The 21746-nt window shown below is 40.6% G+C and overlaps 1 protein-coding gene across 8 annotated transcripts in view; it reads left to right on the plus strand.

The window, feature by feature from the left end:
* Positions 1–21291, plus strand: part of sox5 (SRY-box transcription factor 5) — a 235301-nt gene extending 214010 nt beyond the window's left edge. For 6 of the 8 annotated variants that reach the window (XM_051107068.1, XM_051107071.1, XM_051107069.1 and 3 more), the window contains 7 exons: positions 2189–2338; positions 5211–5382; positions 8349–8521; positions 12063–12165; positions 13170–13343; positions 14491–14707; positions 16949–21291. In XM_051107068.1, coding sequence (XP_050963025.1) covers positions 2189–2338; positions 5211–5382; positions 8349–8521; positions 12063–12165; positions 13170–13343; positions 14491–14707; positions 16949–17243 — 1284 coding nt within the window. In that variant the 3' untranslated portion in view covers positions 17244–21291. The remainder of the gene's footprint in view (positions 1–2188; positions 2339–5210; positions 5383–8348; positions 8522–12062; positions 12166–13169; positions 13344–14490; positions 14708–16948) is intronic. The other 2 variants (XM_051107073.1, XM_051107074.1) reach the window with 2 other exon arrangements.
* Positions 21292–21746: the final 455 nt, after the last annotated feature.

The raw sequence follows: 21746 nt of genomic DNA on the forward strand, positions 1-21746 counted from the left end.
ACAGACTACTGAGGTCACCTCGTGATCAGAAAGCCCAGAAAAATGTGTGTGTTGAGGTAGTGTACGAAAAGAAGAATCGCTTAGTATGTTTATTTTAAAGATAACGGCCGCCTGACTGTACACTGGTGCGCTCATTATTTAAACATGACGTATAGATTTGAGCTGAAATTATTTTGTGATGTTAAAAGAATGATACAAGGGATCCATTTTTTAGAACTTTTGTATAAATAATTGACCAAGAAATGTAATATTCCAGCAGTGTTTAAAAATGTAATTTCAATCCAAAAATTTCCAAATCCAAAAACTGTTTCTATGCAAGGTTTTCAATATGTCCAATTTTACTTACTGGACACTGGACCACAAGACCAGTCATAAGGGTCCATTTTTTGAGATTTACTGAATAAATAAGCTTTCCATTGATGTATAGTTTGTTAGGATAGGATAATATTGCTATTATAGATAAAACTGTTTGACAATCTGGAATCTGAGGGTGCAAAAAAATCTAAATATTGAGAAAATCGGCTTTAAAATTGCATATGCATATTCCTAATCAAAAAATAAGTTTTGATATATTTACGGTAGGAAATCTTAATAGAACATGATCTTTACTTAATACCTTAATGATTTTTGGCATAAAAGAAAAATAGATCACTTTGACCTATACAGTGTATTGTTGGTTATTTCTACAAATATACAAATGCTGCTTATGACTGGTTTTGTGGTCTAGGGTCACATATATCAGACATTTTTTTATATATCAGTGAGCTTCTACTTTTAGGCATGCAGTTAATAGCAGAGTCCTGTTTTTGAAAAAAAAAACTGTACTTATTAACTTTATTAGCTCTCTGAGGTGCAAATTTAAGCAGATAAAAGCCAGTGTGAGTGGATAGAGATGTTCTGTATGGAGATATGTCTCTCAGCATGATGGTGTGTTAATCTCTGTGTGTTCTCATCTGATAGAAATATTTAATTCTAGCAGATACAGCCGACAGAAGATTGTGGAGAATGTGCTGTCGAGGTTGAGAGAGAGAAAGAACTGCCATGGACATTTGCATAAACCAGTCTTTGTTTCCTGCTGGTGGCTGGCAGCCAGAGACGAACAGAAGGACGGAAGTTTTACTCACAAACAGCCACTCGCTTCCAAACCTTAAAGAGAAAAATACAATTTAAAAAACAGCCCGTCTCTGCTGCTACTGTAAACACAGATTTGGTTCCTCATCTTTTCCCACAAATACAATAAAAGCCCCCTTCTCTCTCTGTCTTCATTCTTAGCTTTCCTCAAAGTCCACAAAATTGCACATGAAAGCCGCACGAACACACTTATTGCAAGAATTGTACAAACAGCTTTGGGAATATGTTTTACGTGATGTCCAGCCGCTGTACTATCTGCCTGTTACCTTAGAAACATGTAGTCGGGTCCACAAATACATTGTTGAGGAGCACATCACTGAGCTCTGCGTTTAACATTTGGGATGTTATTGCTTAAGCTTATTGCTAAGTAATACATGTTTTTTGAGCGGTAATACAGATATCAAAATCTAAAGATCAGCCAATATATTGACCAATCATGAATTCGTTTTAAACGACAGAAAGGAGCAAAATGTTTGTTTATTCTGTCAAATGGCAGTATGCTGCATTTCATTGAATCATGCTGGCAGATATGTTTTCGAGTTTTAAGAACGCTTTCTCATGGGTCCTCCTGTCCTGGTGTGCATCCTTAAACACAAGTAAAAGAATCAATGGGGGGGTCCGGCGTTTGTTTCCACTCCCAATGGCAAAGAGATTCACAACTTCTCTCTTTACATAAACACATCCACCAGTTTTTCACCATGAGAGGCACTTTTTTCAGTCTTTCCTTTCCTTAGTGAATATGACCCTTATGGTGAGTGTGTTTTTTCCCAGGATGCACCTTGGCGGGGACATGTCTCACTCAGGCGTCTGCTAGCTGTTAGCGTAGCCCCTTGAGGCCGGATGGTGGAACATAAAGTGACAGCTCTGTTCCCTCACACATAAACAACCATCAGCCCTCTCCACTAATGGCCAAACCAGCTTTTTAGCCTTTTTTTTTTTTTCTGTTTGTTTGTTTGTGCGTTCTATGTATTCATTTATTCATGGACCTTTCTCTCTTCTTCATCCACTCTTCTGTCCCTTCTCCCTCTGTTTGTCCTCTCTCTCTGTCTCTGAGCAGCAGTTGTATGCGGCTCAGCTAGCTGCCATGCAGGTGTCTCCGGGGGCCAAACACAGCACAGTGCCTCAGGCCAACCTGGCAACCGGAACACTCTCGCCCACCAGCGGCCAGAGCGAGAAAAACAGAAGCACCCCGCCACCAAAGCCCAAGGTATGTGTTTGTAGGCTGGAACAACTGCGTACGTTTACCATCCAGAGCTAATAGTCTTTGTATGTACTGGTTTTGATGTTTTTTTGGTTGATTACCCATAACTCGCACAAGCTGGCACTATGCCCTCAATTCTCTGTGCCTCATTGCATTGTTCCATTTCAAGTGCTTTGTTATGGCAGCTTCTGAAGGTCCTTGGTTCTTGGTTGCACCACCGTGTTGTGCTTTTTTCGATAGGCGTATGAGCAGGTATCTTTCCCTTCGGCCAGCGTGGCAGCAGGAGGCCAAAGCTATCTGAGCGGAATAAAGCTCCATGAATATCAGGCAGGGCAGAAATAAAAGCAGCCTGTCTGGCCTCTCTTCCCTCCTGCTGGGCTGGTCATTCTAGACGCCCGGACACCCCTGCAAGCCCATTCTGTCCCGCTCAGCAGTACAATAGCTGGACCGTGGGGTGGCCAGGGCTGGATAAACATGTGTGAAGGCCTGTTGCCCGCTCCCTCTCCAGCCATGAGCCCGATGCTTGTTTGGATAGGGAAGAGATCAGACCTGGAGCTCAACCACATGCCTGTTGCATAGAGGATGAGCTCAGGATATGTTTCTGTCCATCAATCTCAGTGGCGGACCCCATCGATTGGGCCTGGCCCCATGCAGCTCACTGTGTCAAAGGCTAATGAAGGCTAGTTTCCTCAGACATTTGGTCCTTTGTTGTCACATGACCAAATAAATGGAGAGAAAGAAGAGGGATAGGGATAATGCAGATAATTGGCAGTGCCATCTGCACCTGCTAGGCCTCTGCAGCTACTGAGCCATGAGAAAATGACCTTTTCTGTAAATATATTTATCTGTCTCTCTCAAAGTGGAGTCAAAGCCCTTCCCTTTTTCTTTCTCCACCTCCTCCAAATTTGTCCTCAATCACGACTCTCTTGTTTGTTCTGCAAGATTTTGCCATCACGAAGGGGCAGGCATGTATATTTCAGAGTTGCTGCCCTGGGGTAGTTGCCGCTTTCTCATTTTAAGACGTGTGCCATGTGTCAGACAGCTGGTTGGACTGAGGCGTACAAAGCTTAAGTGCTTTACCCCGGGGGGAAGCCTCACAACTCAGGTGCATCACAGAGTCACTGTATCACGGTTTTCACTCTGTGACCTACTCAGATTCACACTTCCACACCCTCATTCCTTCACTTAGACTCAGTAAACTGCCTTTAGGATTTCTCTTAAAATTGCTATATACATATACTTACAACTAGATTGTATGGTTGTTCAACATTCGGACCTTTGACAGAGTCCAAGTATAATGTTCCAATGTAAGCGTTTTAGATTTCTAAGTGACATATCTCATTTTATATGAGATGTAAGCTTATTCGTTTTGTATTCGAGTTGTCTCCTCCTGTAAAATGTATGACGGATCTTAAAGCTAGCCTTCCTCCTCTCACACGGCTTTGCCAGTCTTCATTAGTTCTCCTCTCACCAGCTTCATTCTCTTTGGCTAACATCCCACCCAAGGATTTGCTTCTCGAAGAACAATCCAGCATCGGGGCGGGAGGCAGGCATTATCTGTCATAAATATTCAGTTTTCCTCTTCAATGCAGCGTCGCTACACACCCAACACAATATGGGTCATGATACAGTATTCTCCTCAATCGCGTCTTAGTGTTCTCATTGAGAAGGGTCTTTTGTGTGTCTCCCGTATGATGGAGTCCACATCCCACTGGTTCCCTTGCCATTGAGAATGCCGCTAATGAGGACAATCCTGTTATGGCCCATCACAGCACGAGCAGTGAGGGAAAGGTCTTAATCAAGCTCTCCAGACCTCAGAAGCTCCGTTCCAAAACCTAGCATGCTGCCTACTGCCTTTGAAAGAGGCAAGACGAGGAGAAACACTGTAGTTCTGTGAGATGTGGCTGTCCTCTATGGCTGCTGCTGATGCTTTTGTGTTTCTGGCCATTCAGAAACAGGTGTGGGTACAGATGCTGCACTCCCCATGTTAGCACATATAAGATCCCACCGCAGTGGGAGCAGGATAGTGACCTGAGACTCACTCACTGCCAGGCGAGGATGATTGACAGCTGTGGCTTGAGCGAGGGCTGGTGAGGTCATTAGATCCTGGAGGTCTGCCTGTGCGCCCACATGCTTCTCATGTGGTTTCGGTATGGAGCTATGAAGCTGTGAAGAACAATAGTGAGGACAGAAAGGTCTTGATGGCAATTAAGGTTTAGGCCTTCAATGCAATTCTAATGATGTGCACAAGGCAGCATCTGTCGTTCCGAGATCTAATTGGCTCTATGGTGCCTTCTCTGATGTGATTACAATGTCAGCAGGGTTGATATCTGGGTACTAGTAATTTGCACATATAGATGGACGTCCACATTGGTAACCTGGAGGCAGAGAGGCAGTGCTGTTTGTTTATTATGCAACTGAGTCTAATCTTGAACATTAGAAGCTGGAATGTGTGCATCAAATAATCATTTGTGCTTATAGAATACTCAACCATTCTGTGTTTGTGTGTATGCTTGTATGTTTTGTTCTTCTCAATGCGCAACATGTTTGGTAAATGTGTGTGAATCTTCTCACTTAAGCATGTTTCTTTACATGGTATGCTCGCTTTGTCCCTGTTCTCCTGTTTGATTGAGCATGGGTGTGCTGCATGTTTATTGCGCCATGGCATTGCACAACGCCGATCCGACATTGGCAAGTTTTTCAAGTGGCCTGTGCAACCACAATTACTCGTACCTTTCCTTGTGGTCTGGCCGCATCTGCTGAAACCCTACATTTCGGCGTGCGGTCAGCTGATTTGACCCCTGCTGGGAGATTTGATTGGGTCCCAAGTCTCTGAGGAGAAAAATCACACCAGGCCAAACGTGTTGCTGTTTTGCAGGACGAGGGCGCTCAGCCCTTGAATCTGTCGTCCAAGCCTAAGGCATCCGAGAGCAAGTCACCCACCTCCCCCGCTTCCCCACAGGTCCCTGCCCTGAAGCTGGGCCCCGGGTCCCTGAAGCACAGCGCCCCCTCCAGCATCGGAGGACCGCCGTCCAGACTCAGCTCCATAGGTACCCACACCTTCGCAGTTCATTGCAATTCAATAAACACACACGAATCGCAGCATAACCTGCTTAATGTTATTACATATTGCCCTGAATGTATCTCTCAAGAGCATTTCCTACTCCCTGGATATGTTTTTCTGCTGGCACAGACTCTTGTATGAGACGGTAATTGATGTTACATTTTTAGGTTTGTAGAATTTAATTTTGCCTGAAGGGCACATTGTCAAACATTTATTAGTCTAAATGGTGGGGGAGAGCTTGTTAAGCAGCTGTGTTTGGAAGCGAAAGAGAGCGAGACAGCGGATGGGAAGGTTTAGCGGCGTTTATTTCTGTTGTTTAGAGGTGCTGAATAGAGCAACACAAGCCTTCCTGACAGGCGCTGAGATTAGACAAGCCTCTTATACAACTCTGTTACCACCCACAGCACAAACAACATACATTAATAACACAATAAAGCAATATTCTCCCCTCCCCATGCCTCCCCTCCTCACAACAGTTAGCCATTTCAGACTTCTTCCCTATAATCGCAGTGTTTTTCAACAAATCCCGGGATTTAATAGCAGATTAGTGGATTTGCCGCCCAGATGTTTTTTGTTCTGAAAAATGGATTAGGAAGTAAAGTTTTCGCTGGAATCCTTTGGAACGCCACGCGGCGAGCACTTCTTTCAGATCATTAAATTCGAGAGTGCCGTATGTCCTGTGATTATTCCATCTGGTGCGCGTCTTTAAGGGGTCAAGAAGTATTGCGATATCAAAGACGTATTCAGAGCCCCACTTCACATGCTGTTTGTACTGTAGGTGTATGTGTTTATCTGGATGTATATATATATTTACATGAGGGATCCCTTCGCACGCCCTTTTTTGTGCAATTTCCTCATCTTTCCATCATCTCTTATCTGTTTGACCTTGCTAAGTGACATCTGTCCTGAGACTTTCCAGCATGCCCGACCCCATGCGTCCCTTTCTTTTTATGTCACTGTCACTAGAGAAACACAACAAGGGCTGTCAAGGACCATGTCCTCTAAGGCCATCACTCCCCTTTGCTTTTCCTCAGAAAGAAAGTTTCACTCTTCAGGTCACTGTAATCGAAATAGCGATATACTATTTATGTTTGGTGTTATTAAGATGATAGTCATCTGTTCTTTAAAAAAGAAAATCTCATAACCATCTCTCTTTAGTGAGGTCAGTGCTCTCAATTAACACTCCAGCCATTTTTTTTAACCCCCTATTAAATCGACTGTCAGGACGTCTGCTGGCTCGCGCTCACCCTGTGACCTGTGGCCACTTTAGCAGATTCCTGAGATATGACTTTTAAAAGAGTTCCCTACTCTGTCATTTCAAATGAAAGCATTTAATCCATCCTATCCAGCATTAGCGACCGGATTAGGGCAGATAAAGACTCATAATCTAGCATAGGTCTTTGTTAGATCTATCCTGGCAAGATAATGCTCCACCACACACATACGCACATACACTAGCCAGCAGATGCGGCTAACGGCTTGGGCGGTTAAGCTGCTGAGAATAATACAAATAATAGCCATGAAAAGATGGTTGGAAACATCTTTGATATGCTCGGAGGCAGATGTTGCGAAATGGGCCAAATTAGGCCGCTTATGGCTTTAATATAAGTAATCTCCTCTCTCTTTTTTTTCTTTAAAGATTTCCATAGCTTTGGTCTGAATAAAAGCCCACAGAATGGTAGACAGAGAGAAAGAGAGAGAGAGGGACTGCATTTATTTATGTGAGATATAAGACAAATTGCACATTTTAGCAAACCTCTCAATGTAAAAATGCAGATTTGGGAGATTTTAATCAGGCGTCAGCATCTGTTTTCAACTGGATCTCTTATCTTTTATTTGTGTCAGTGGCTTTTGACTAGTTTTTTATAGTTTTCACCACTGAATAAAAAATAAATAGGTAATTACAACTTCTCACAATTGCAAGTTTACATCTCACAATTCTGATATATAAACTTGCAATTGCAAGTTATAAAGTCAGATTTGTGAGAGATCATATTAGCCTTTTTTTCCTTCAAAATTGAACTTTAGAACTGTAAGTTTATATCTCACAGTTTTGACAAAAAAAGTCAGAAATGGAAGAAAAAAGCCAGAATTGTGAGATATAAACTCGCAATTGTAAGAAACAAACTCACATTTGTAAAAAAAAAAAAAAAAGTAAGAATTGCGAGTTTTTGCAATTCTGACTTTAATTCTCACAGTTGTGAGTTTATATCACGCAATTCTGACGTAATTTCTCAGAATTTAAATTACAATTCTGACTTTATAACTCACAATTGCAAGTTTATATAAGGCAATTCTGAGTTTACGATGTAATGAAAAGTCTGAATTGTGAGTTTATATAAGTCAGAATTGCTATATGATATAAATTTGCAATTACGAGTTTTAAAGTCACAATTGTGAGAGATTTCTGAGAAAGTCGCAATTCTGAGAAATAAAGTCAATTTGTACATTTGTTTCTCAGAATTCTCAGTTATATCTCAAAATTATGACTATATTTCTCAGACTTGTAAGTTTATATCTCGCAATTCTGACGTTAAAACACGCAATTGCAAGTTAAGTCAGAACTGTGAGAAACAGTCGCATTTGCTTTTAGTGTTTGTCTCGCAATTCTGACTGTATTTCTCACAGTTGTGAGTTTATATCATGCAATTCTGACTTTACAACTCGCAATTGTGAGTTTATATTAAAAAGTCACAATAACATTTTTAATTGTCAGTGGTGGAAACAGGCTTCCATAAGTTTTGACTCAACATGACCATGAGATTCTTATACCCAACAAAATGCAAAATTGCTAACAGTGAATGGAAATTGGTGATTTGGTAAATGCAGGAACCATTTAAAAAATGTCTGCTTTACATCAAGACACATTTTATATGCTTTACCTGTCAATTGTCTTACAGCCTCTTGTTTTACGCCTGTGCTCTGTCTCATTCATACCTGTTACGGTTTCAGACCTGCTGTCGTCCATCACCTCTGGCGGCTACCTGAATGACCACGAGGCCGTGACCAAAGCTTTCCAGGAGGCCAGACAGATGAAGGAGCAGCTAAAGAGAGAACAGCAGGTTCTAGACGCCAAAGTAGCGGCAGTCAACAGCCTGAGCCTCAACAACGGTCGCTCAGAAAAGGTTCGATACAGACTTACTCATACTTTCAATTTGTGAAGGAAAAAGTCTGCAGATCCAGCTCATCACCAATGAAGTGGTTTAAAACAGCCGAAACGCCACAAACAGAAGCGTTAATTACAACCGAACGTGTTTATCTCTGAACAAAGCGATTTCCCAAAGCTGTTCTTGTGAAGAGGAGCAGTGGAGGTGACTAAGATCTGAAAGCTCTTTTGTTGTACACGATGGTCGTGTCTGGGAGGCAGGCTGAGGGCAGGCAGGGCGCAGTGAACGGGACGCTAATTTTAATGGCGTAGCTGACGCTAATGTGAAGTGACTGGAGTGACTCCTCGGCTGTGCGGCTAAATTGGGCTTGTTTGCTAAACACACTGGAGTCAGCTGGTCCACGAGCCACAGCACAGGAAACGCCTTTGACCACAGATAATAAAACACACTCGCTTTCCGAGGAATTTGCATACAAATGCTTTAAAAAAGCTGAGTATGTCAGTAAACAAGCATTAAATTATGGACAATTTTACCTCGTCCATCTCTAATGGCGTGATCGTGCACATCAGCAGAGGAAGGCGCTTGTATATACACAGGTGTCCTTGCTTCCTGATCTTCTCTGCCACACAGAGATTCGGTTTATTTCATAAACCTTTGTGTGTAAACATCTGCAAATACACAGTAGGTAAATGCTTAACAAAAGTATGTTTATGGGTGCGTTGATCTCTGCTTCAGTTTAGCACATGCACACGTCAATGGGGTTTTTTCTTCTCTCAACCAGGCTTAGAGGCTGTGCTGATTGCTACTAGGTTAATGAAGGTGCATTAGGAATAATCCACATCTCCCAAGCACTCTATCCTTATTATGATTTACCACAGATCAGCTGCACTTTACCCTGACCACAGCTTTACACCCCTACACACACCGCCCTCCGCATTGCACTTTTGCACACGTTTGGAGTACAGAGGGGTTATTTTTGATTAAGGCCACACGTTTGAATGCTGAAAAATACTGTCTTTTTCAATGCTCTCTGTCTTACAAAAGATGGATGAATTTTATTTCCTGTATTTGCCATATTTCAGGTGGAAACAGAAACATTAAATGACTTTTAAAGTGGTCATTACCTACTTTTTTTCATTTTGTACTGTTTGTTTAGCCTCCAAAAAAAAACACAGTTTAGAAGTAACAGGCTATTTTCTGTCCTGTTTTTAACCCCCTTATCAGAACTCTCTGTTTGCGGCGGATTGTAGACTCAAAAGTAAATGCCGACTGCTATGATTGGCTAACAGTTGGGTATGTTTGACAGCCTACATCCTTCAAAGATGGACGCTGCTGTGATTAAGGTTAAACCACATAAATACTCATTACATATCAAACGATCTGTAATAACAGATAAAGCAATAGCGACCACGTATAACAGTTACACTTTTACAGTCAGATCCAATATAGTCGGCACAGCATCGTCTTTAAGTTTCAATCTTTCTGAAAATCTTGCGTTGAATGGTGCCTTGTTTGTAAACGAATTCACAGTAAAAAGAAGTGAACAAAGGACCAAGTTCTTACTGACGCTTTTTAGAACTTCATTAAAAATAAACTTCATCCACTCTTTCCTAATGCTGTGATCAGAATGAAGGCAATGCAAAGACTGAGTTTGATTTCTGCGTAGACTTGTGTTCGCCTCTCTCGTTATTTACACTACATGCACGAAACGTGGGCGGGGCTAATCAGGCAGTGATGTAGAACATTGATGATCTTCTGCGGAGGCGGGGTTTAAGCACACTATTACGTCATAAAGTGGCACATTCCACAACCTTTCATTTTGCCAGATTGGCTTTAATATAAGCTGATTTTAGACTAATGAAAAAGTTTTGAGTTCTGAAACTTACAGGATGTTTTTATAGTACGATGACCTCTAATATGTCAAAATATCAAGGGAATTTTGATTTGTCAGTTCATAACCCCTTTAAAAAATATACTTTAGGCTTTTGATCCATGGTTTTCTACTTACTAGTTTTAGGAAATGGGGGTTAAAGCTGATGTATATTAATTTTAGAGAGCATCTAATTGGACGAAAATCTTTAGTGCAGGATGAGTCGTGTATTTTTTCCATTTTCTAAAAAAAAAGACTAATGTGCATTTCTGTTTAAAAAAAAAAAATTCTTTTAGCAGTACAGTCACATGTAGACGGCTTCAAAGCTGCCAAACACAGCATAAAATCCTCAAAATTCAATTTTTGAGTATAGATTGCAGCGGTTTGTGCTAAAAGTGGCACAGCTGTTCTTTCCCCATTCATATTTTTTATTTTCTCTCTCTTTTTCTGTTATTTGACTTTGCCTCCTACGTGACTGAGGTCCACATCAGCCAGCACATCTGATGTTTGTTTTTCCTCTTCAGTCCATTATCTCCTGATTTTAGACAATTACTGTCCCTCTCCGTTTTAACCTCGACTCTCAGAGAGCGAGAGTGTGCTGCGCTCTTTGAACTTGTTCCCCAGGAACACATTGTGCGGGCAAACTGAGCCTTGTTCCTAACCCCTTTTGTGTCACACTAAGCTAAATGGATTGTGGGAGATGAACAAGGTCAGTCGTCTATGAGATGACAGAGTTTTAGTGTCAATCCAAACAAGGTTTAGCTGGTTAGCACGGCCCAGTTAGCCTCTGCTGGTACATGTTGTAATTACACCAGCTTAAAAGCATCTCCATTAACGCTTCTTCAAAATGAGCTGACGAAATATAATTTGTGCAAGTAGATGTTTCACAAGTGACTATTTTGGAGGGCTGTTAAAAGTAGTAAATATACTTGCAGTTGAGATGTTAACGAATAGCTTTCGCCAGATATTATAAAGCCTAAGTTTTCATGTTGTCACATTATCAAACCTGATCATCTCTCTATGTCTCTCTCTCTTTCTCTTTGTCTCTCTGGGGAGAGATTCTCTCTCCATTACACATTCATTTAAACCCCACTCACTAACTCAGTCTGAACAATTAAATCTCGATGGCTGCGAAATGGTGTAATGCATTTCATTACAGAGTCGCAGAAGGCCCGGGTCACTCTCTAATGGTGAGGACTCTGTCTGCGAGTGTGTTTTAAACGTAGCGTGGATTCAGGATGGAGTCTAATTGACTAATTAAGCCCCAGATGCAGCTCTGGGGAGGGGGTGCATGTTTAGAGAGAGCAGGGGGTGTTGTGTTGAAATATGCAGCCCAGCTACATTAGCCATGTAAATGCATAGTAAATCTCTTTTTATTGGGTGTAATAAATACCCAGGAGGCTGTGCGGTCCAGCCCCACTCTCATCTCTGGAGCGCTCGCGCTCTCTAATGCATTGACCTTAGGGCTAAGCGAGAGAGACAGAGATCGAGTGAGTAAGAGAGGGAAAGAATAAGTGTAAATAGATTGCAGGTGGCATCCAGGCTACTCGTGTTTTTGATGGATAAACATGAACTCACGTTTTTCTTCCGATTCTTTTTCTATGCACTTCATTGGTGTTTATGCTAATGAATCTGTTGATTTGGCGATGACGAATCTAACTGGATTGGTTGTATGTTGTGTGTGTACAGGATAAAGCCGCTCTTGAAAGCCTGAGCCAACAGTTAAAACAGTCTGAAGAGAGCAAGTTCACTCACGCAATGATGGACTTTGGCATCAGTGGCGATTCAGATGGTAAGATACTCTTTTACCACCCATCATAAATTCATCTCTCAATTGATTTGATTGTGCAAACAAAAAGTTCAGATCTTATTGTGAACAACTCATCCATGCATATGTTTTATTAATATGTTTTATTATTTGACCTGTAATTAAAAAAAATAATAGTTCAACTCCAGCCATTTTTTACCCTGGACCACAAAACCAGTTGTAAGGGTCAAGTTTTCGAAATTGAGATTTATACATCATCTGAAAGCTAAATAAGCATTCCATTAATGTATGGTTTGTTAGGATAGGACAGTATTTGGCTGAGATAAACTTTTTGATACATTTACAGTAGAAAATGTACAAAATATCTTTACTTAATATCCTAATGATTTTTGGCATAAAAGAAAAATCGATCATATTGACCCATACAGTGTATTTTTGGCTATTGCTACAAATACACCCGTGATTTTGTGGTCAAGGGTCATATTTTGTCTATATAAATACCACCCTTTTTTGGATTAAACTTTTTTTTCTCAATTTTTTTTTTCTTGATAATCTGTTTTATTCGGATATATGTCGATAAATGGAAGAAACAATTTTAAAGTCTTTAAAGACGCATTAAAATTAATGTGCAGTGGCCATGCACCATATTTACTTCCCTATCCACCTTATTTTTCGACGCAGAAGAAAGACATTTCCTGTGAATGTGCAAGACTTCGCAGTATCAAGGAGCAAAACGAGCTGTTTTGTACAGTTAAAAATAGCTGGAAGTGAATGACATCGGCATCCAGACATGTTACAATTACAAATGGCCATGCACGCTATTATGGAAAAAATAAGTTTTGGTTTTTTTTTAGGATAATCATTGTTTTTTTTTTTTGTTTTGGATATGAATTTCAACTGCCAGCTTGCTTTTAATCGGATTCTCAGTGGAAAAAAATACATTCAACCCTACATTTATTTTATGTGTACTGTAACTATGAGTAAGTTTATCCCCACACTAACAGTGACTCCCTGCTTTCCTTCTCCAGGAAGCCCTAGTGTGTCAGACTCACGGATCTTCAGAGAGTCTCGAGGGCGTGGCAGCAGCGAACCACACATCAAGCGGCCCATGAACGCCTTCATGGTCTGGGCTAAAGACGAGAGGAGAAAGATCCTTCAGGCCTTCCCTGACATGCATAACTCAAACATCAGCAAGATCCTCGGTGAGCCTCAGAGAGAGAATAGTCAGAGACTGCGCTAGTAAATCTCTCCAACCACTTATCTAACCACTTCAGGTTTACTAGCGCCGTCTCTTGTTTCCAGCTGTGCAGTTTTTGACTCACTGCTTTTGATAGATTTATATTCCATCCAGCTTTGATTTGCCACACACAGTATTCCCTAATTGGCTGAGATTTGTGGGTACATTAAATAAGGGCGGGGCTTGAAGGCTGTCTCCTTCGGGAAGAACTATGCAGCCAGCCACAGAGAATCCCCTCTGTTCTTCCTCCCCAACACACACACACAGCTTTCTCCCGCACTGCATTGTGTAACCACCGCCTAATGAATCGCTCTAGAGGGCCGACTCCAACAATGATGATATAATTCATTATGCATTAAACCAGCTCTCCAGTCTGTCTGACATTTTCTACAGACCTCTGGGATTGTGTTTGACATTTTAAAGAGCTCCTAAGCGTTTTATAACGCTGGAAAATCTGGTTTTAATAAGGCCCCGCTCTCTCAATTGTTAACAGAAGGAGTTTCCCCTTTCCAGTGCTGGGTGCATGTCAGGGCCAGTGGTGACAGCTTTTTCCCATTAAACATACAGTAGGACTGTGTAAATTCAACACAGGCTCACATATACACACCCTGAACACACATTTGCTGGAGTTTTTGGGAGCGTGGAGTGTGTACACCTTTGTGTATGTGTTCACACCTCTCTGCTAATGAGAAATAAGAGACACAGGCCACAGGTATGCCTGTTGAGCTCTGATAATTAGATGGAGTGTGTTAGTGGCCCACTTAACCCGCTGTCACCTGGAATAATGTCGCACATCACCAATGTGTGTGTGTGTGTGTTTTGGAGGGCAGAGTGCACACTCTATTCTTCTCTGTTTGACATCAGCTCCACTCAAAGGTACTCATTAGACCAAACAAAAACCCTCTCTTAGTGCAAAGTGCCAGTTCTGAGGCTAACGATACGCAGTTAAAAGCCGTACTGAGCAAGTGAGAGTGTGCAAAATTGCATATTTTAAAAATCGAATAGTTGCCTGAATGATTAGTCGTCTAATCTGACTTAAAGAAGCCCTGTATTACTAGTCTGGGTTTGAGTTCATCTGACCGCGATCTGTTGACACCTTGTTGTTTTTGCAGGCTCTCGTTGGAAGGCCATGACCAACCTGGAAAAGCAGCCATACTATGAAGAACAGGCCCGTCTTAGTAAGCAGCACCTAGAGAAATACCCAGACTACAAATACAAGCCGCGGCCCAAACGCACCTGCCTAGTGGATGGAAAGAAACTGCGCATAGGTGAATATAAGGCCATCATGCGCAACCGCAGACAGGAAATGCGCCAGTACTTCACCGTAGGGTACGTTTCATTAAATAACACCTTCCAGTAATTCTTCCAGTATTCTTTTAAAGTCAACAAATTGACCCCTTTGAATTTCGTAATACACATTCGTTTTCTGAAAGATCCAAAGGAACAGTTCGTTCTGCCTTTCGTTTTGGGTGACATCAACAAGCCCTCCCAGTTTAATCTAGCTCCAAATAAATAAAATCAAGAAACCTCCCTACATTTTTTGTCAAATATCCAGTTTCACTCAGTAATGTGTCACATTATGTAAGTAAAATGGGTTGTGAATGCCATTTTAGGTTGACTTTTAATTTTGCTAGCATTTTTAACACAAGTATTATGTATAGTACCAATCATTTGACTAGCAACTAGGGCTTATTGACTAATTCAAATTTAATATTTTGCCACGATTTTATTTCTTAGAAATCTATGAATTGTGATTTTGAAAAGAAATATTACCAGACATTAGAATTAAATAGTTTGATAATATGCCAATGATAACAGTAAAGAGAAAAGAACAATCCAACCGCACGTGTGTCGACACACGTGATTTACCACTTACGTGTGGCGCACTCATATCGCTAGGTGGCAGTCACGCAGAATGCGCTTTTGTGTTGACAAAGATGTGACGCAGGGATTGGAATAGGAAAAACATGCAAGAAGATGCGTATGAACTTGCCGCCACGTTTTTAGAATGCCGTTTAGTGCATGAAACGCTGCAAGATATGCGAGTGCAACAAGGAAACACATCCATGTTTACATAGAAAAAACTATTGAGAAACAGTGCAATCGAATAAAAAACCTATGCAAAACTACTGTGTCTCATTTTTCATGTTTGCATCATGATGACAGGCTGAAAGCTGCTATTCATTGTTTTTACAGAACATTTATAGTTAATAATAGTCTACTGGTGTTATACCTTCAGTCATTATGAATTTGAATTACTTTGACTTTTGAGATTTTTTTTTTTTAAAGCATTTTCCTTGTATTATTTCTTGTATACATGTAGTTGTAGTTTTTCTGCAAAGATATTTAACAAGTGATGTGTTTAACATTTACCTCATGTTGACAACTTCATGTGTGGTGCACTTAGAAGAGACTTTTCTTTAACTAGGTTAATAAAGAAAAAGTAGAATCTTGTTGTAGTTACATTTTCAAGTTGATTAGTTAAAAATCGTAAAAAAAAAAAAAACGTGAATCAGTCAAACGATTAAAAAAAAAAAAAAGATTAAAATTTTTTGCCATATCACCCAGCCCTAGTTGCAACTATAGATTTCTTGATTTTAATCAATTCACATTTTTACAAAACAATATCAATTCCTAAATCCCAAGAATCAATTATCCAGTCTGTTTTTAGTTAATGAATGGAACATTGTAGCGCCATCTCCCATCCAATAAATCGTAATAAGCTTTGTGCTTTGTTACTTTTAGTATGAAACAAAGTCTCATATTTCAAATTCTGTCCATTTTGTTGCAATATTCAGACAGTAAATACCATTTTGGTGCAGTTTAATGTGGAGTGACACATCACTGTAGTCCCTCAGTTTTTTTTAGATCATCTCCTCCGCTTTTAAACCAGTTTCAGCACGAAATAAACATGAATGAACATCCAAAGGTATGTTAAAAGAAAGTACAGTTCAGTATCCTGTCATGTAATCGCTCAATCAGTATTTCAACTGCGCAAAGACGTCAATATAACAGCTTGTAAACAATGTCACCTAACATCACATTTACCTCAGAAAAAACATTCGGTAACCATAAACTCTTTGGTCAGCTAGAAAAATAAACTCTAGAGAGGAGCATTTGCTAAATATATGCACCACATAACATATTCATTATCATTTTTACTGTTCTTCAATGTTTAATTTATGTTTGAATAAAACTGTCAAGTTTTTATGATAGCCACCGTTTAAATGTTTATATTTCAAAAACGAATTCTAACTTTACTGAGTGTAATTTAAGCGTTTATGTACAAATCAGTTAATTTTAACCTTCAGTATTATAGTAATGTAGTACCAACTGACTCTCATGTATATTTTACAACATAAGTTTCCCTGAGAAAATTTGGCATGTGCTATACCTGATATGATTTATTCAAACATCTAAAATAATCGACTCGAATTGTGACATTTTTGTCAAAACCTAGCCCTACCAGCAACCCATACTGCGTGAAAAGTGAACGTTTGTAGACAAAAAAATCTGACTAATGTTTTCACCCAGGCCCTGCTAACAGATTGTGTGTTTGTTGTACAACAGGCAGCAGGCCCAGTTGCCCTTGTCCTCAGCGGGCGTTGTGTACCCAGGCGCCCTCTCTATGGCAGGAATGCCCTCCCCACAGATGCCCTCCGAGCACTCAAGCATGTCCAGTAGCCCCGAACCAGTCCCACCCACCAGCCAGCCCTCCTACCTCACACACAAGGGGGAGGAGCCTCGCATAAAGGAGGAGGAGCTCCGAATGGACGACGGCAACGGCGACGCCTACGATGACTTCGACTACGAAGACGACGACGGGGACTACGGCAGCGACAGCGAGAATCACATCACTCAGTAAACCTGCCAATCACAGCCATCTCACCAGTCACCTGGCATCTCACGCAAGCAAACTTCATCCCTCCCCCCGTACACCAATCAGGACTCCTCCAGAGCCAAGTCCGATATCCATAGTAAAGCACAGGACCTGTCAATCAAAGTGACTGTTACATGAATAGGAGGGTCTTGTGAAGGAAGCGCAACACTCGCGAACGTACCGCGGCAAGTTCATATTGAATCACGAGTAAGCTACGACGACATAGGAAAAAGACCCTTGTTACCGAGACATTTATTACTAAGGACCTGTCAGTCGACCCGTCATAGACACTTTAAAACGGTGGACCTGTTTGTTTCTAAAGAGACACTTTTAAACAGCTTTTTTTCTTGGTTCTATAATATTCTCACTCAGGTACACAGTGCCAACAAGTGGCTTGTGAATGTGATTTTGTTGTTTTTGTGCTACAGTTTTAATAGAGAAAAAAAAGACGTTTATTTTCCTCTTCACCGTAAAGCACCTGACAGGAGTAAAACGACAAACATTTCCAATTTTTGGTTCTCTTCGGCGTGCTACTAGCTGAATCTCTTTCTATCATCCTCACGCCCATGTCCTCTCACTCAGAGATGTCTTTTCCGTTGGACGGAAGGGAGGATTCGCGTCCCTTCACTCAGGAGTTCGGACACCGCTGGATGACAGACAATCCCTCCCTCCATGCATCTTTTCCTCTCGACACGCTTTTACCGTTCCTTTCTCCTCCTCTTCTGTGGGAACATTGGATGTTGACGTCTCTCTCAGGTGTGGAGACAAACTTTACGAGATAGCACAAACTTTGTGTTTGGTGAACAGCTGACATGGCGATGGTCATCGTGGAGAGCGAAGCCTCGAGCAGAATTATTGTACGCGTGCACATTTCTTTGTTTGTGTGTGAGTGTGTGTGAACGAATGGGCCTTTTGAGTTTTAAGTTAATTTTTATTACAAGTAAGACGGTTGATGTGCTGGTCATGTGAACAATTACGAAAGGAAAAACGTTAATATTCAATACGTACGATTCATGCTAGCAGCCAGATCGGTGCGGAAGGAAGCCAAACGTTTAATAATAACACTGCGTTTTTTTTTTTTATCATTTTGCTCATTTGTTTGTTTTTTTCCCGACATTCTCATTCTCTCCCCAAACAACCTGCAGGGAACACTGCACCTCGTCCTGAAAGGAAAAGAGGCGACACGGAAAGAAAAGCTCTCCAGAGTAGAGTCTGTGCTTGAATGGCGTATTGAAGGAGGAGAATAGAGTTCCCACAAGCCTCAGCACTCTGTTTTTCAAAGGACAGCTCTGACAGAAACCAGGGATCTCTGTACAAGACAAGCACGAGTGTGCGTTTCAATCAGCGCCCCTTAATATATCTCACATCTCTACTCCTCCGCAGGGGTTTGTGTCTGTCTCTCTCCCCTCTTTATTTCCCACCCTTCTTTTTTTTCTTTCCATCTATCACTCGTTTATCAGCGCAGAGGAGTCTGAGCCGTGCCATCAGTCATCCGCTCTCTGTGTGGCTCTGACTGACCCACTCCATCTTACTGCACCTGTGTGGCTGCTTTTGGCACGCCGATGGTGTTTGATTGACGGCTGCCCTAACTGTAACTACTCTGCCAGCCTCTCTCTGGCCTGGTGTGGGCATAAGCGGGCAGCTGGATGAGAGAGAGAGACAAGCTGTTAGGTGAACAGCAGCCAGACTCCAGCCAGTTTTACATCTACCCAAAGGCCGTCCACTTACGACACATATCAAATTATACATTTTCTGGCCTACTTGAGATTTTTTTTTTTTGTTGACGAAAAATGTTAAAGGTACTCTGACGCCTGTAGCGCTAGCAAAGTGATGACCGATCGCGTTTTGCGTGTTCGTCTTTGTCTAGTTTATTCAATTCGATGAGGTCCGGTCCCGTCTGTTGTTTGTATTTGTGTTTTGCCTCCGTTGTCAACGTCACTCTGCTGTCGAGGTTGGGAGGAGCCGTTTCAGACTCTGCATGTTAATGTTTTAGTTTGTATTTGCAAATACTGTATTTTATTTTCATTCAAACTGCCTCTAGTGTAATAATATTATTAACAATAATTATAAGAATAGGCAGCATTCCTAAGTTTAGTAAGTTATGTACAGTATAATTTATTATTTTCCTCCATTTGGATTTTTTTTTTTATGATCGTATGGAAACTGCGCTTGATAAAGCATTATATTTAGCTGGGTAGGTATTTAGATTTAATTATTATGTTCAATATTCTTTTTTTTTTATTTGTTCTTGTTTTTTTGTTGAATTAATCCTGTTCTGACGCTGGTAAATATCTCTGAGAAAGTGGTCACGGTGAACTGCTGATATGAAGGAAAAGAGACATTTCTCTTTTTTTCATTTTCTTTTTCTCCTCCGTGCATCGTTCATGAACTCCAAACACATTTCTTAAAGCACTAGGACTCTGGACACTCGGAGACGAACATAAGAAGAACATGATATTTTTATTTGTAATGGTTTATGTATAATGTGAAGTTTCCTATCTGTTAATTCTCCTTTTCTTTTACTGAAGATAAAGAAAACAGCTATATTATACCCCAATTGTTATCGAACAGAAAGAGCGTGGATCTTGTTTACTGATATTTGTCATCCTCTCTCTTACGTTTCATTGGAACCTCACTGGTTTAGACGAACGCATTCTTGTCAAGTTAGAGTAGAGTTCACCCCGAAAATGAAATTTTGACTTACTTTCTTCTGTAGAACACCAATGGAGATGTTTAGCAGATGGTCCAAGCTGCTCAATTCCATACTGTAAGAGTGGATAGGGACCAGGGGCTCTGAAAAGAAAAAAAAATGCATCATAAAAGATAAGTTGAAGAAGTCCTCTGAAGCCATATGTGACCCGGACCACTAAACCAGTCATAAGTAGCATGGATATATTTGAAGCAATAGCCAACAATACATTGTATGGGTCAAAATTATCGATTTTTCTTTTGCACCATGAATATATTTTGTAAATCTTCTACGCTAGATATATCAAAACTTAATTTTTTATTAATAAGAACTTCATTTGGACCACCTCAAAGGTGATTTTCTTAACATTTAGACTATTTTGCACAAAATTGTCAGATTCTAACAAACCATACATCAATGGAAAGCTTATTTACTCAGCTTTCAGCTGATGTATAAATCTCAATTTCAAAAAATGGACCCTTATGACTGGTTTTGTGGTCCAGGGTCACATATGCCTGCTTTGTGAGAGAAACAGACTGACATGCGAGTCATTATTCACTGTGGTCACCATTCACTTTCATTATGTGCAAACGAGCAGCTTGGACATTCAGCTGAACATCTTTTGAAAGATGGTGACAGGTAAGAAACTGTCTGATTCCAGTGAAGCTCCACTGAATGGCCATATTAGATGTTTTTATCTCCAGAATTGTTTTAGCTCCACACACTGTCTCCCTCTGTCAATCAAGCTCACAGCAGTGACATCACAATCACACCTTGTCAGCTAACGAAAGTCACAATCACCGAACAGCCACCATCTGATGTGACCATGCTTCACATGTAGTAATTCCCCACAATCATATCAGTCGATAGGGGCACGTACGCTGGCTCGTTTAACATACAAAGTCAGGTTCTGTCAAGTAACCTCATGGTCTTTAGAACACATACACTGATGATGATGATGGCCTGTATTATGAACAATAATTGATAAGACAATCAAAGTCATGTGTGGAGCTCAAAACAAGGTTAAATGACATCAAACAAAAAGTACTTAGAAACTTATCTTACCATCTCAACTTGAAAATCGAGAAAGATAATTATGTAAATATAGCATAGAGTTATAGATTTATATTTTGTTCATAACACAGTGTAATATAAGTTGTATATTTCTTTCTCTCTTTTATTGATGTTATTCATGCCACAATAAAAGCAAGAGTTACTGTACTCTTATGGAAAAAAACGAAAAAAAAAAGCAAGCCGTGGGTTACCACCATCTGTTCTAAGTTGACGTTTTTCAGTATTACTGCCAGTCAAGGCTCAAATAAAAACAGCAACGTGTTCTGTATCTCTACTGTGTGTCTGTGGCTCCTTTTTCTGCCCTAATGCAACTCCATAATTAAACTCTAGCAGGCCAGAACTGCCAAAAAGCACCACACTGCACACTAAATACTATCTGTCTACTGTTACGTGCCAACGCATGAAGCAATCGCAGCATTTTTAGGCCAAACAAAGGGATTTCCCAGTGCTGGACGTCATTGTTTGTGTTTGGAATGACGTATGTCACACCGGACACCTGCTGAGGTTACAAATATTTGGAAAAGAATGTTCATGAATTAAGCAGTATTGTTAACAAATCTTAAAGGTTCGTCTTGAACGCTCCCCCTCAAGTAGGTGGTCGAAGATGTTTTAATGTTAGAAAATACTTTCATACCAGACTTTCTAAACCACATTTCAATTAGAAATAATATTTGTGAAACAAATCAAAAAATCGCACAGTGTTATCATACAATTACAGCACACAA

The sequence above is a fragment of the Labeo rohita genome, chromosome 4, assembly GCF_022985175.1.
Source record: "Labeo rohita strain BAU-BD-2019 chromosome 4, IGBB_LRoh.1.0, whole genome shotgun sequence".
Taxonomy (NCBI): Eukaryota; Metazoa; Chordata; class Actinopteri; order Cypriniformes; family Cyprinidae; genus Labeo; species Labeo rohita.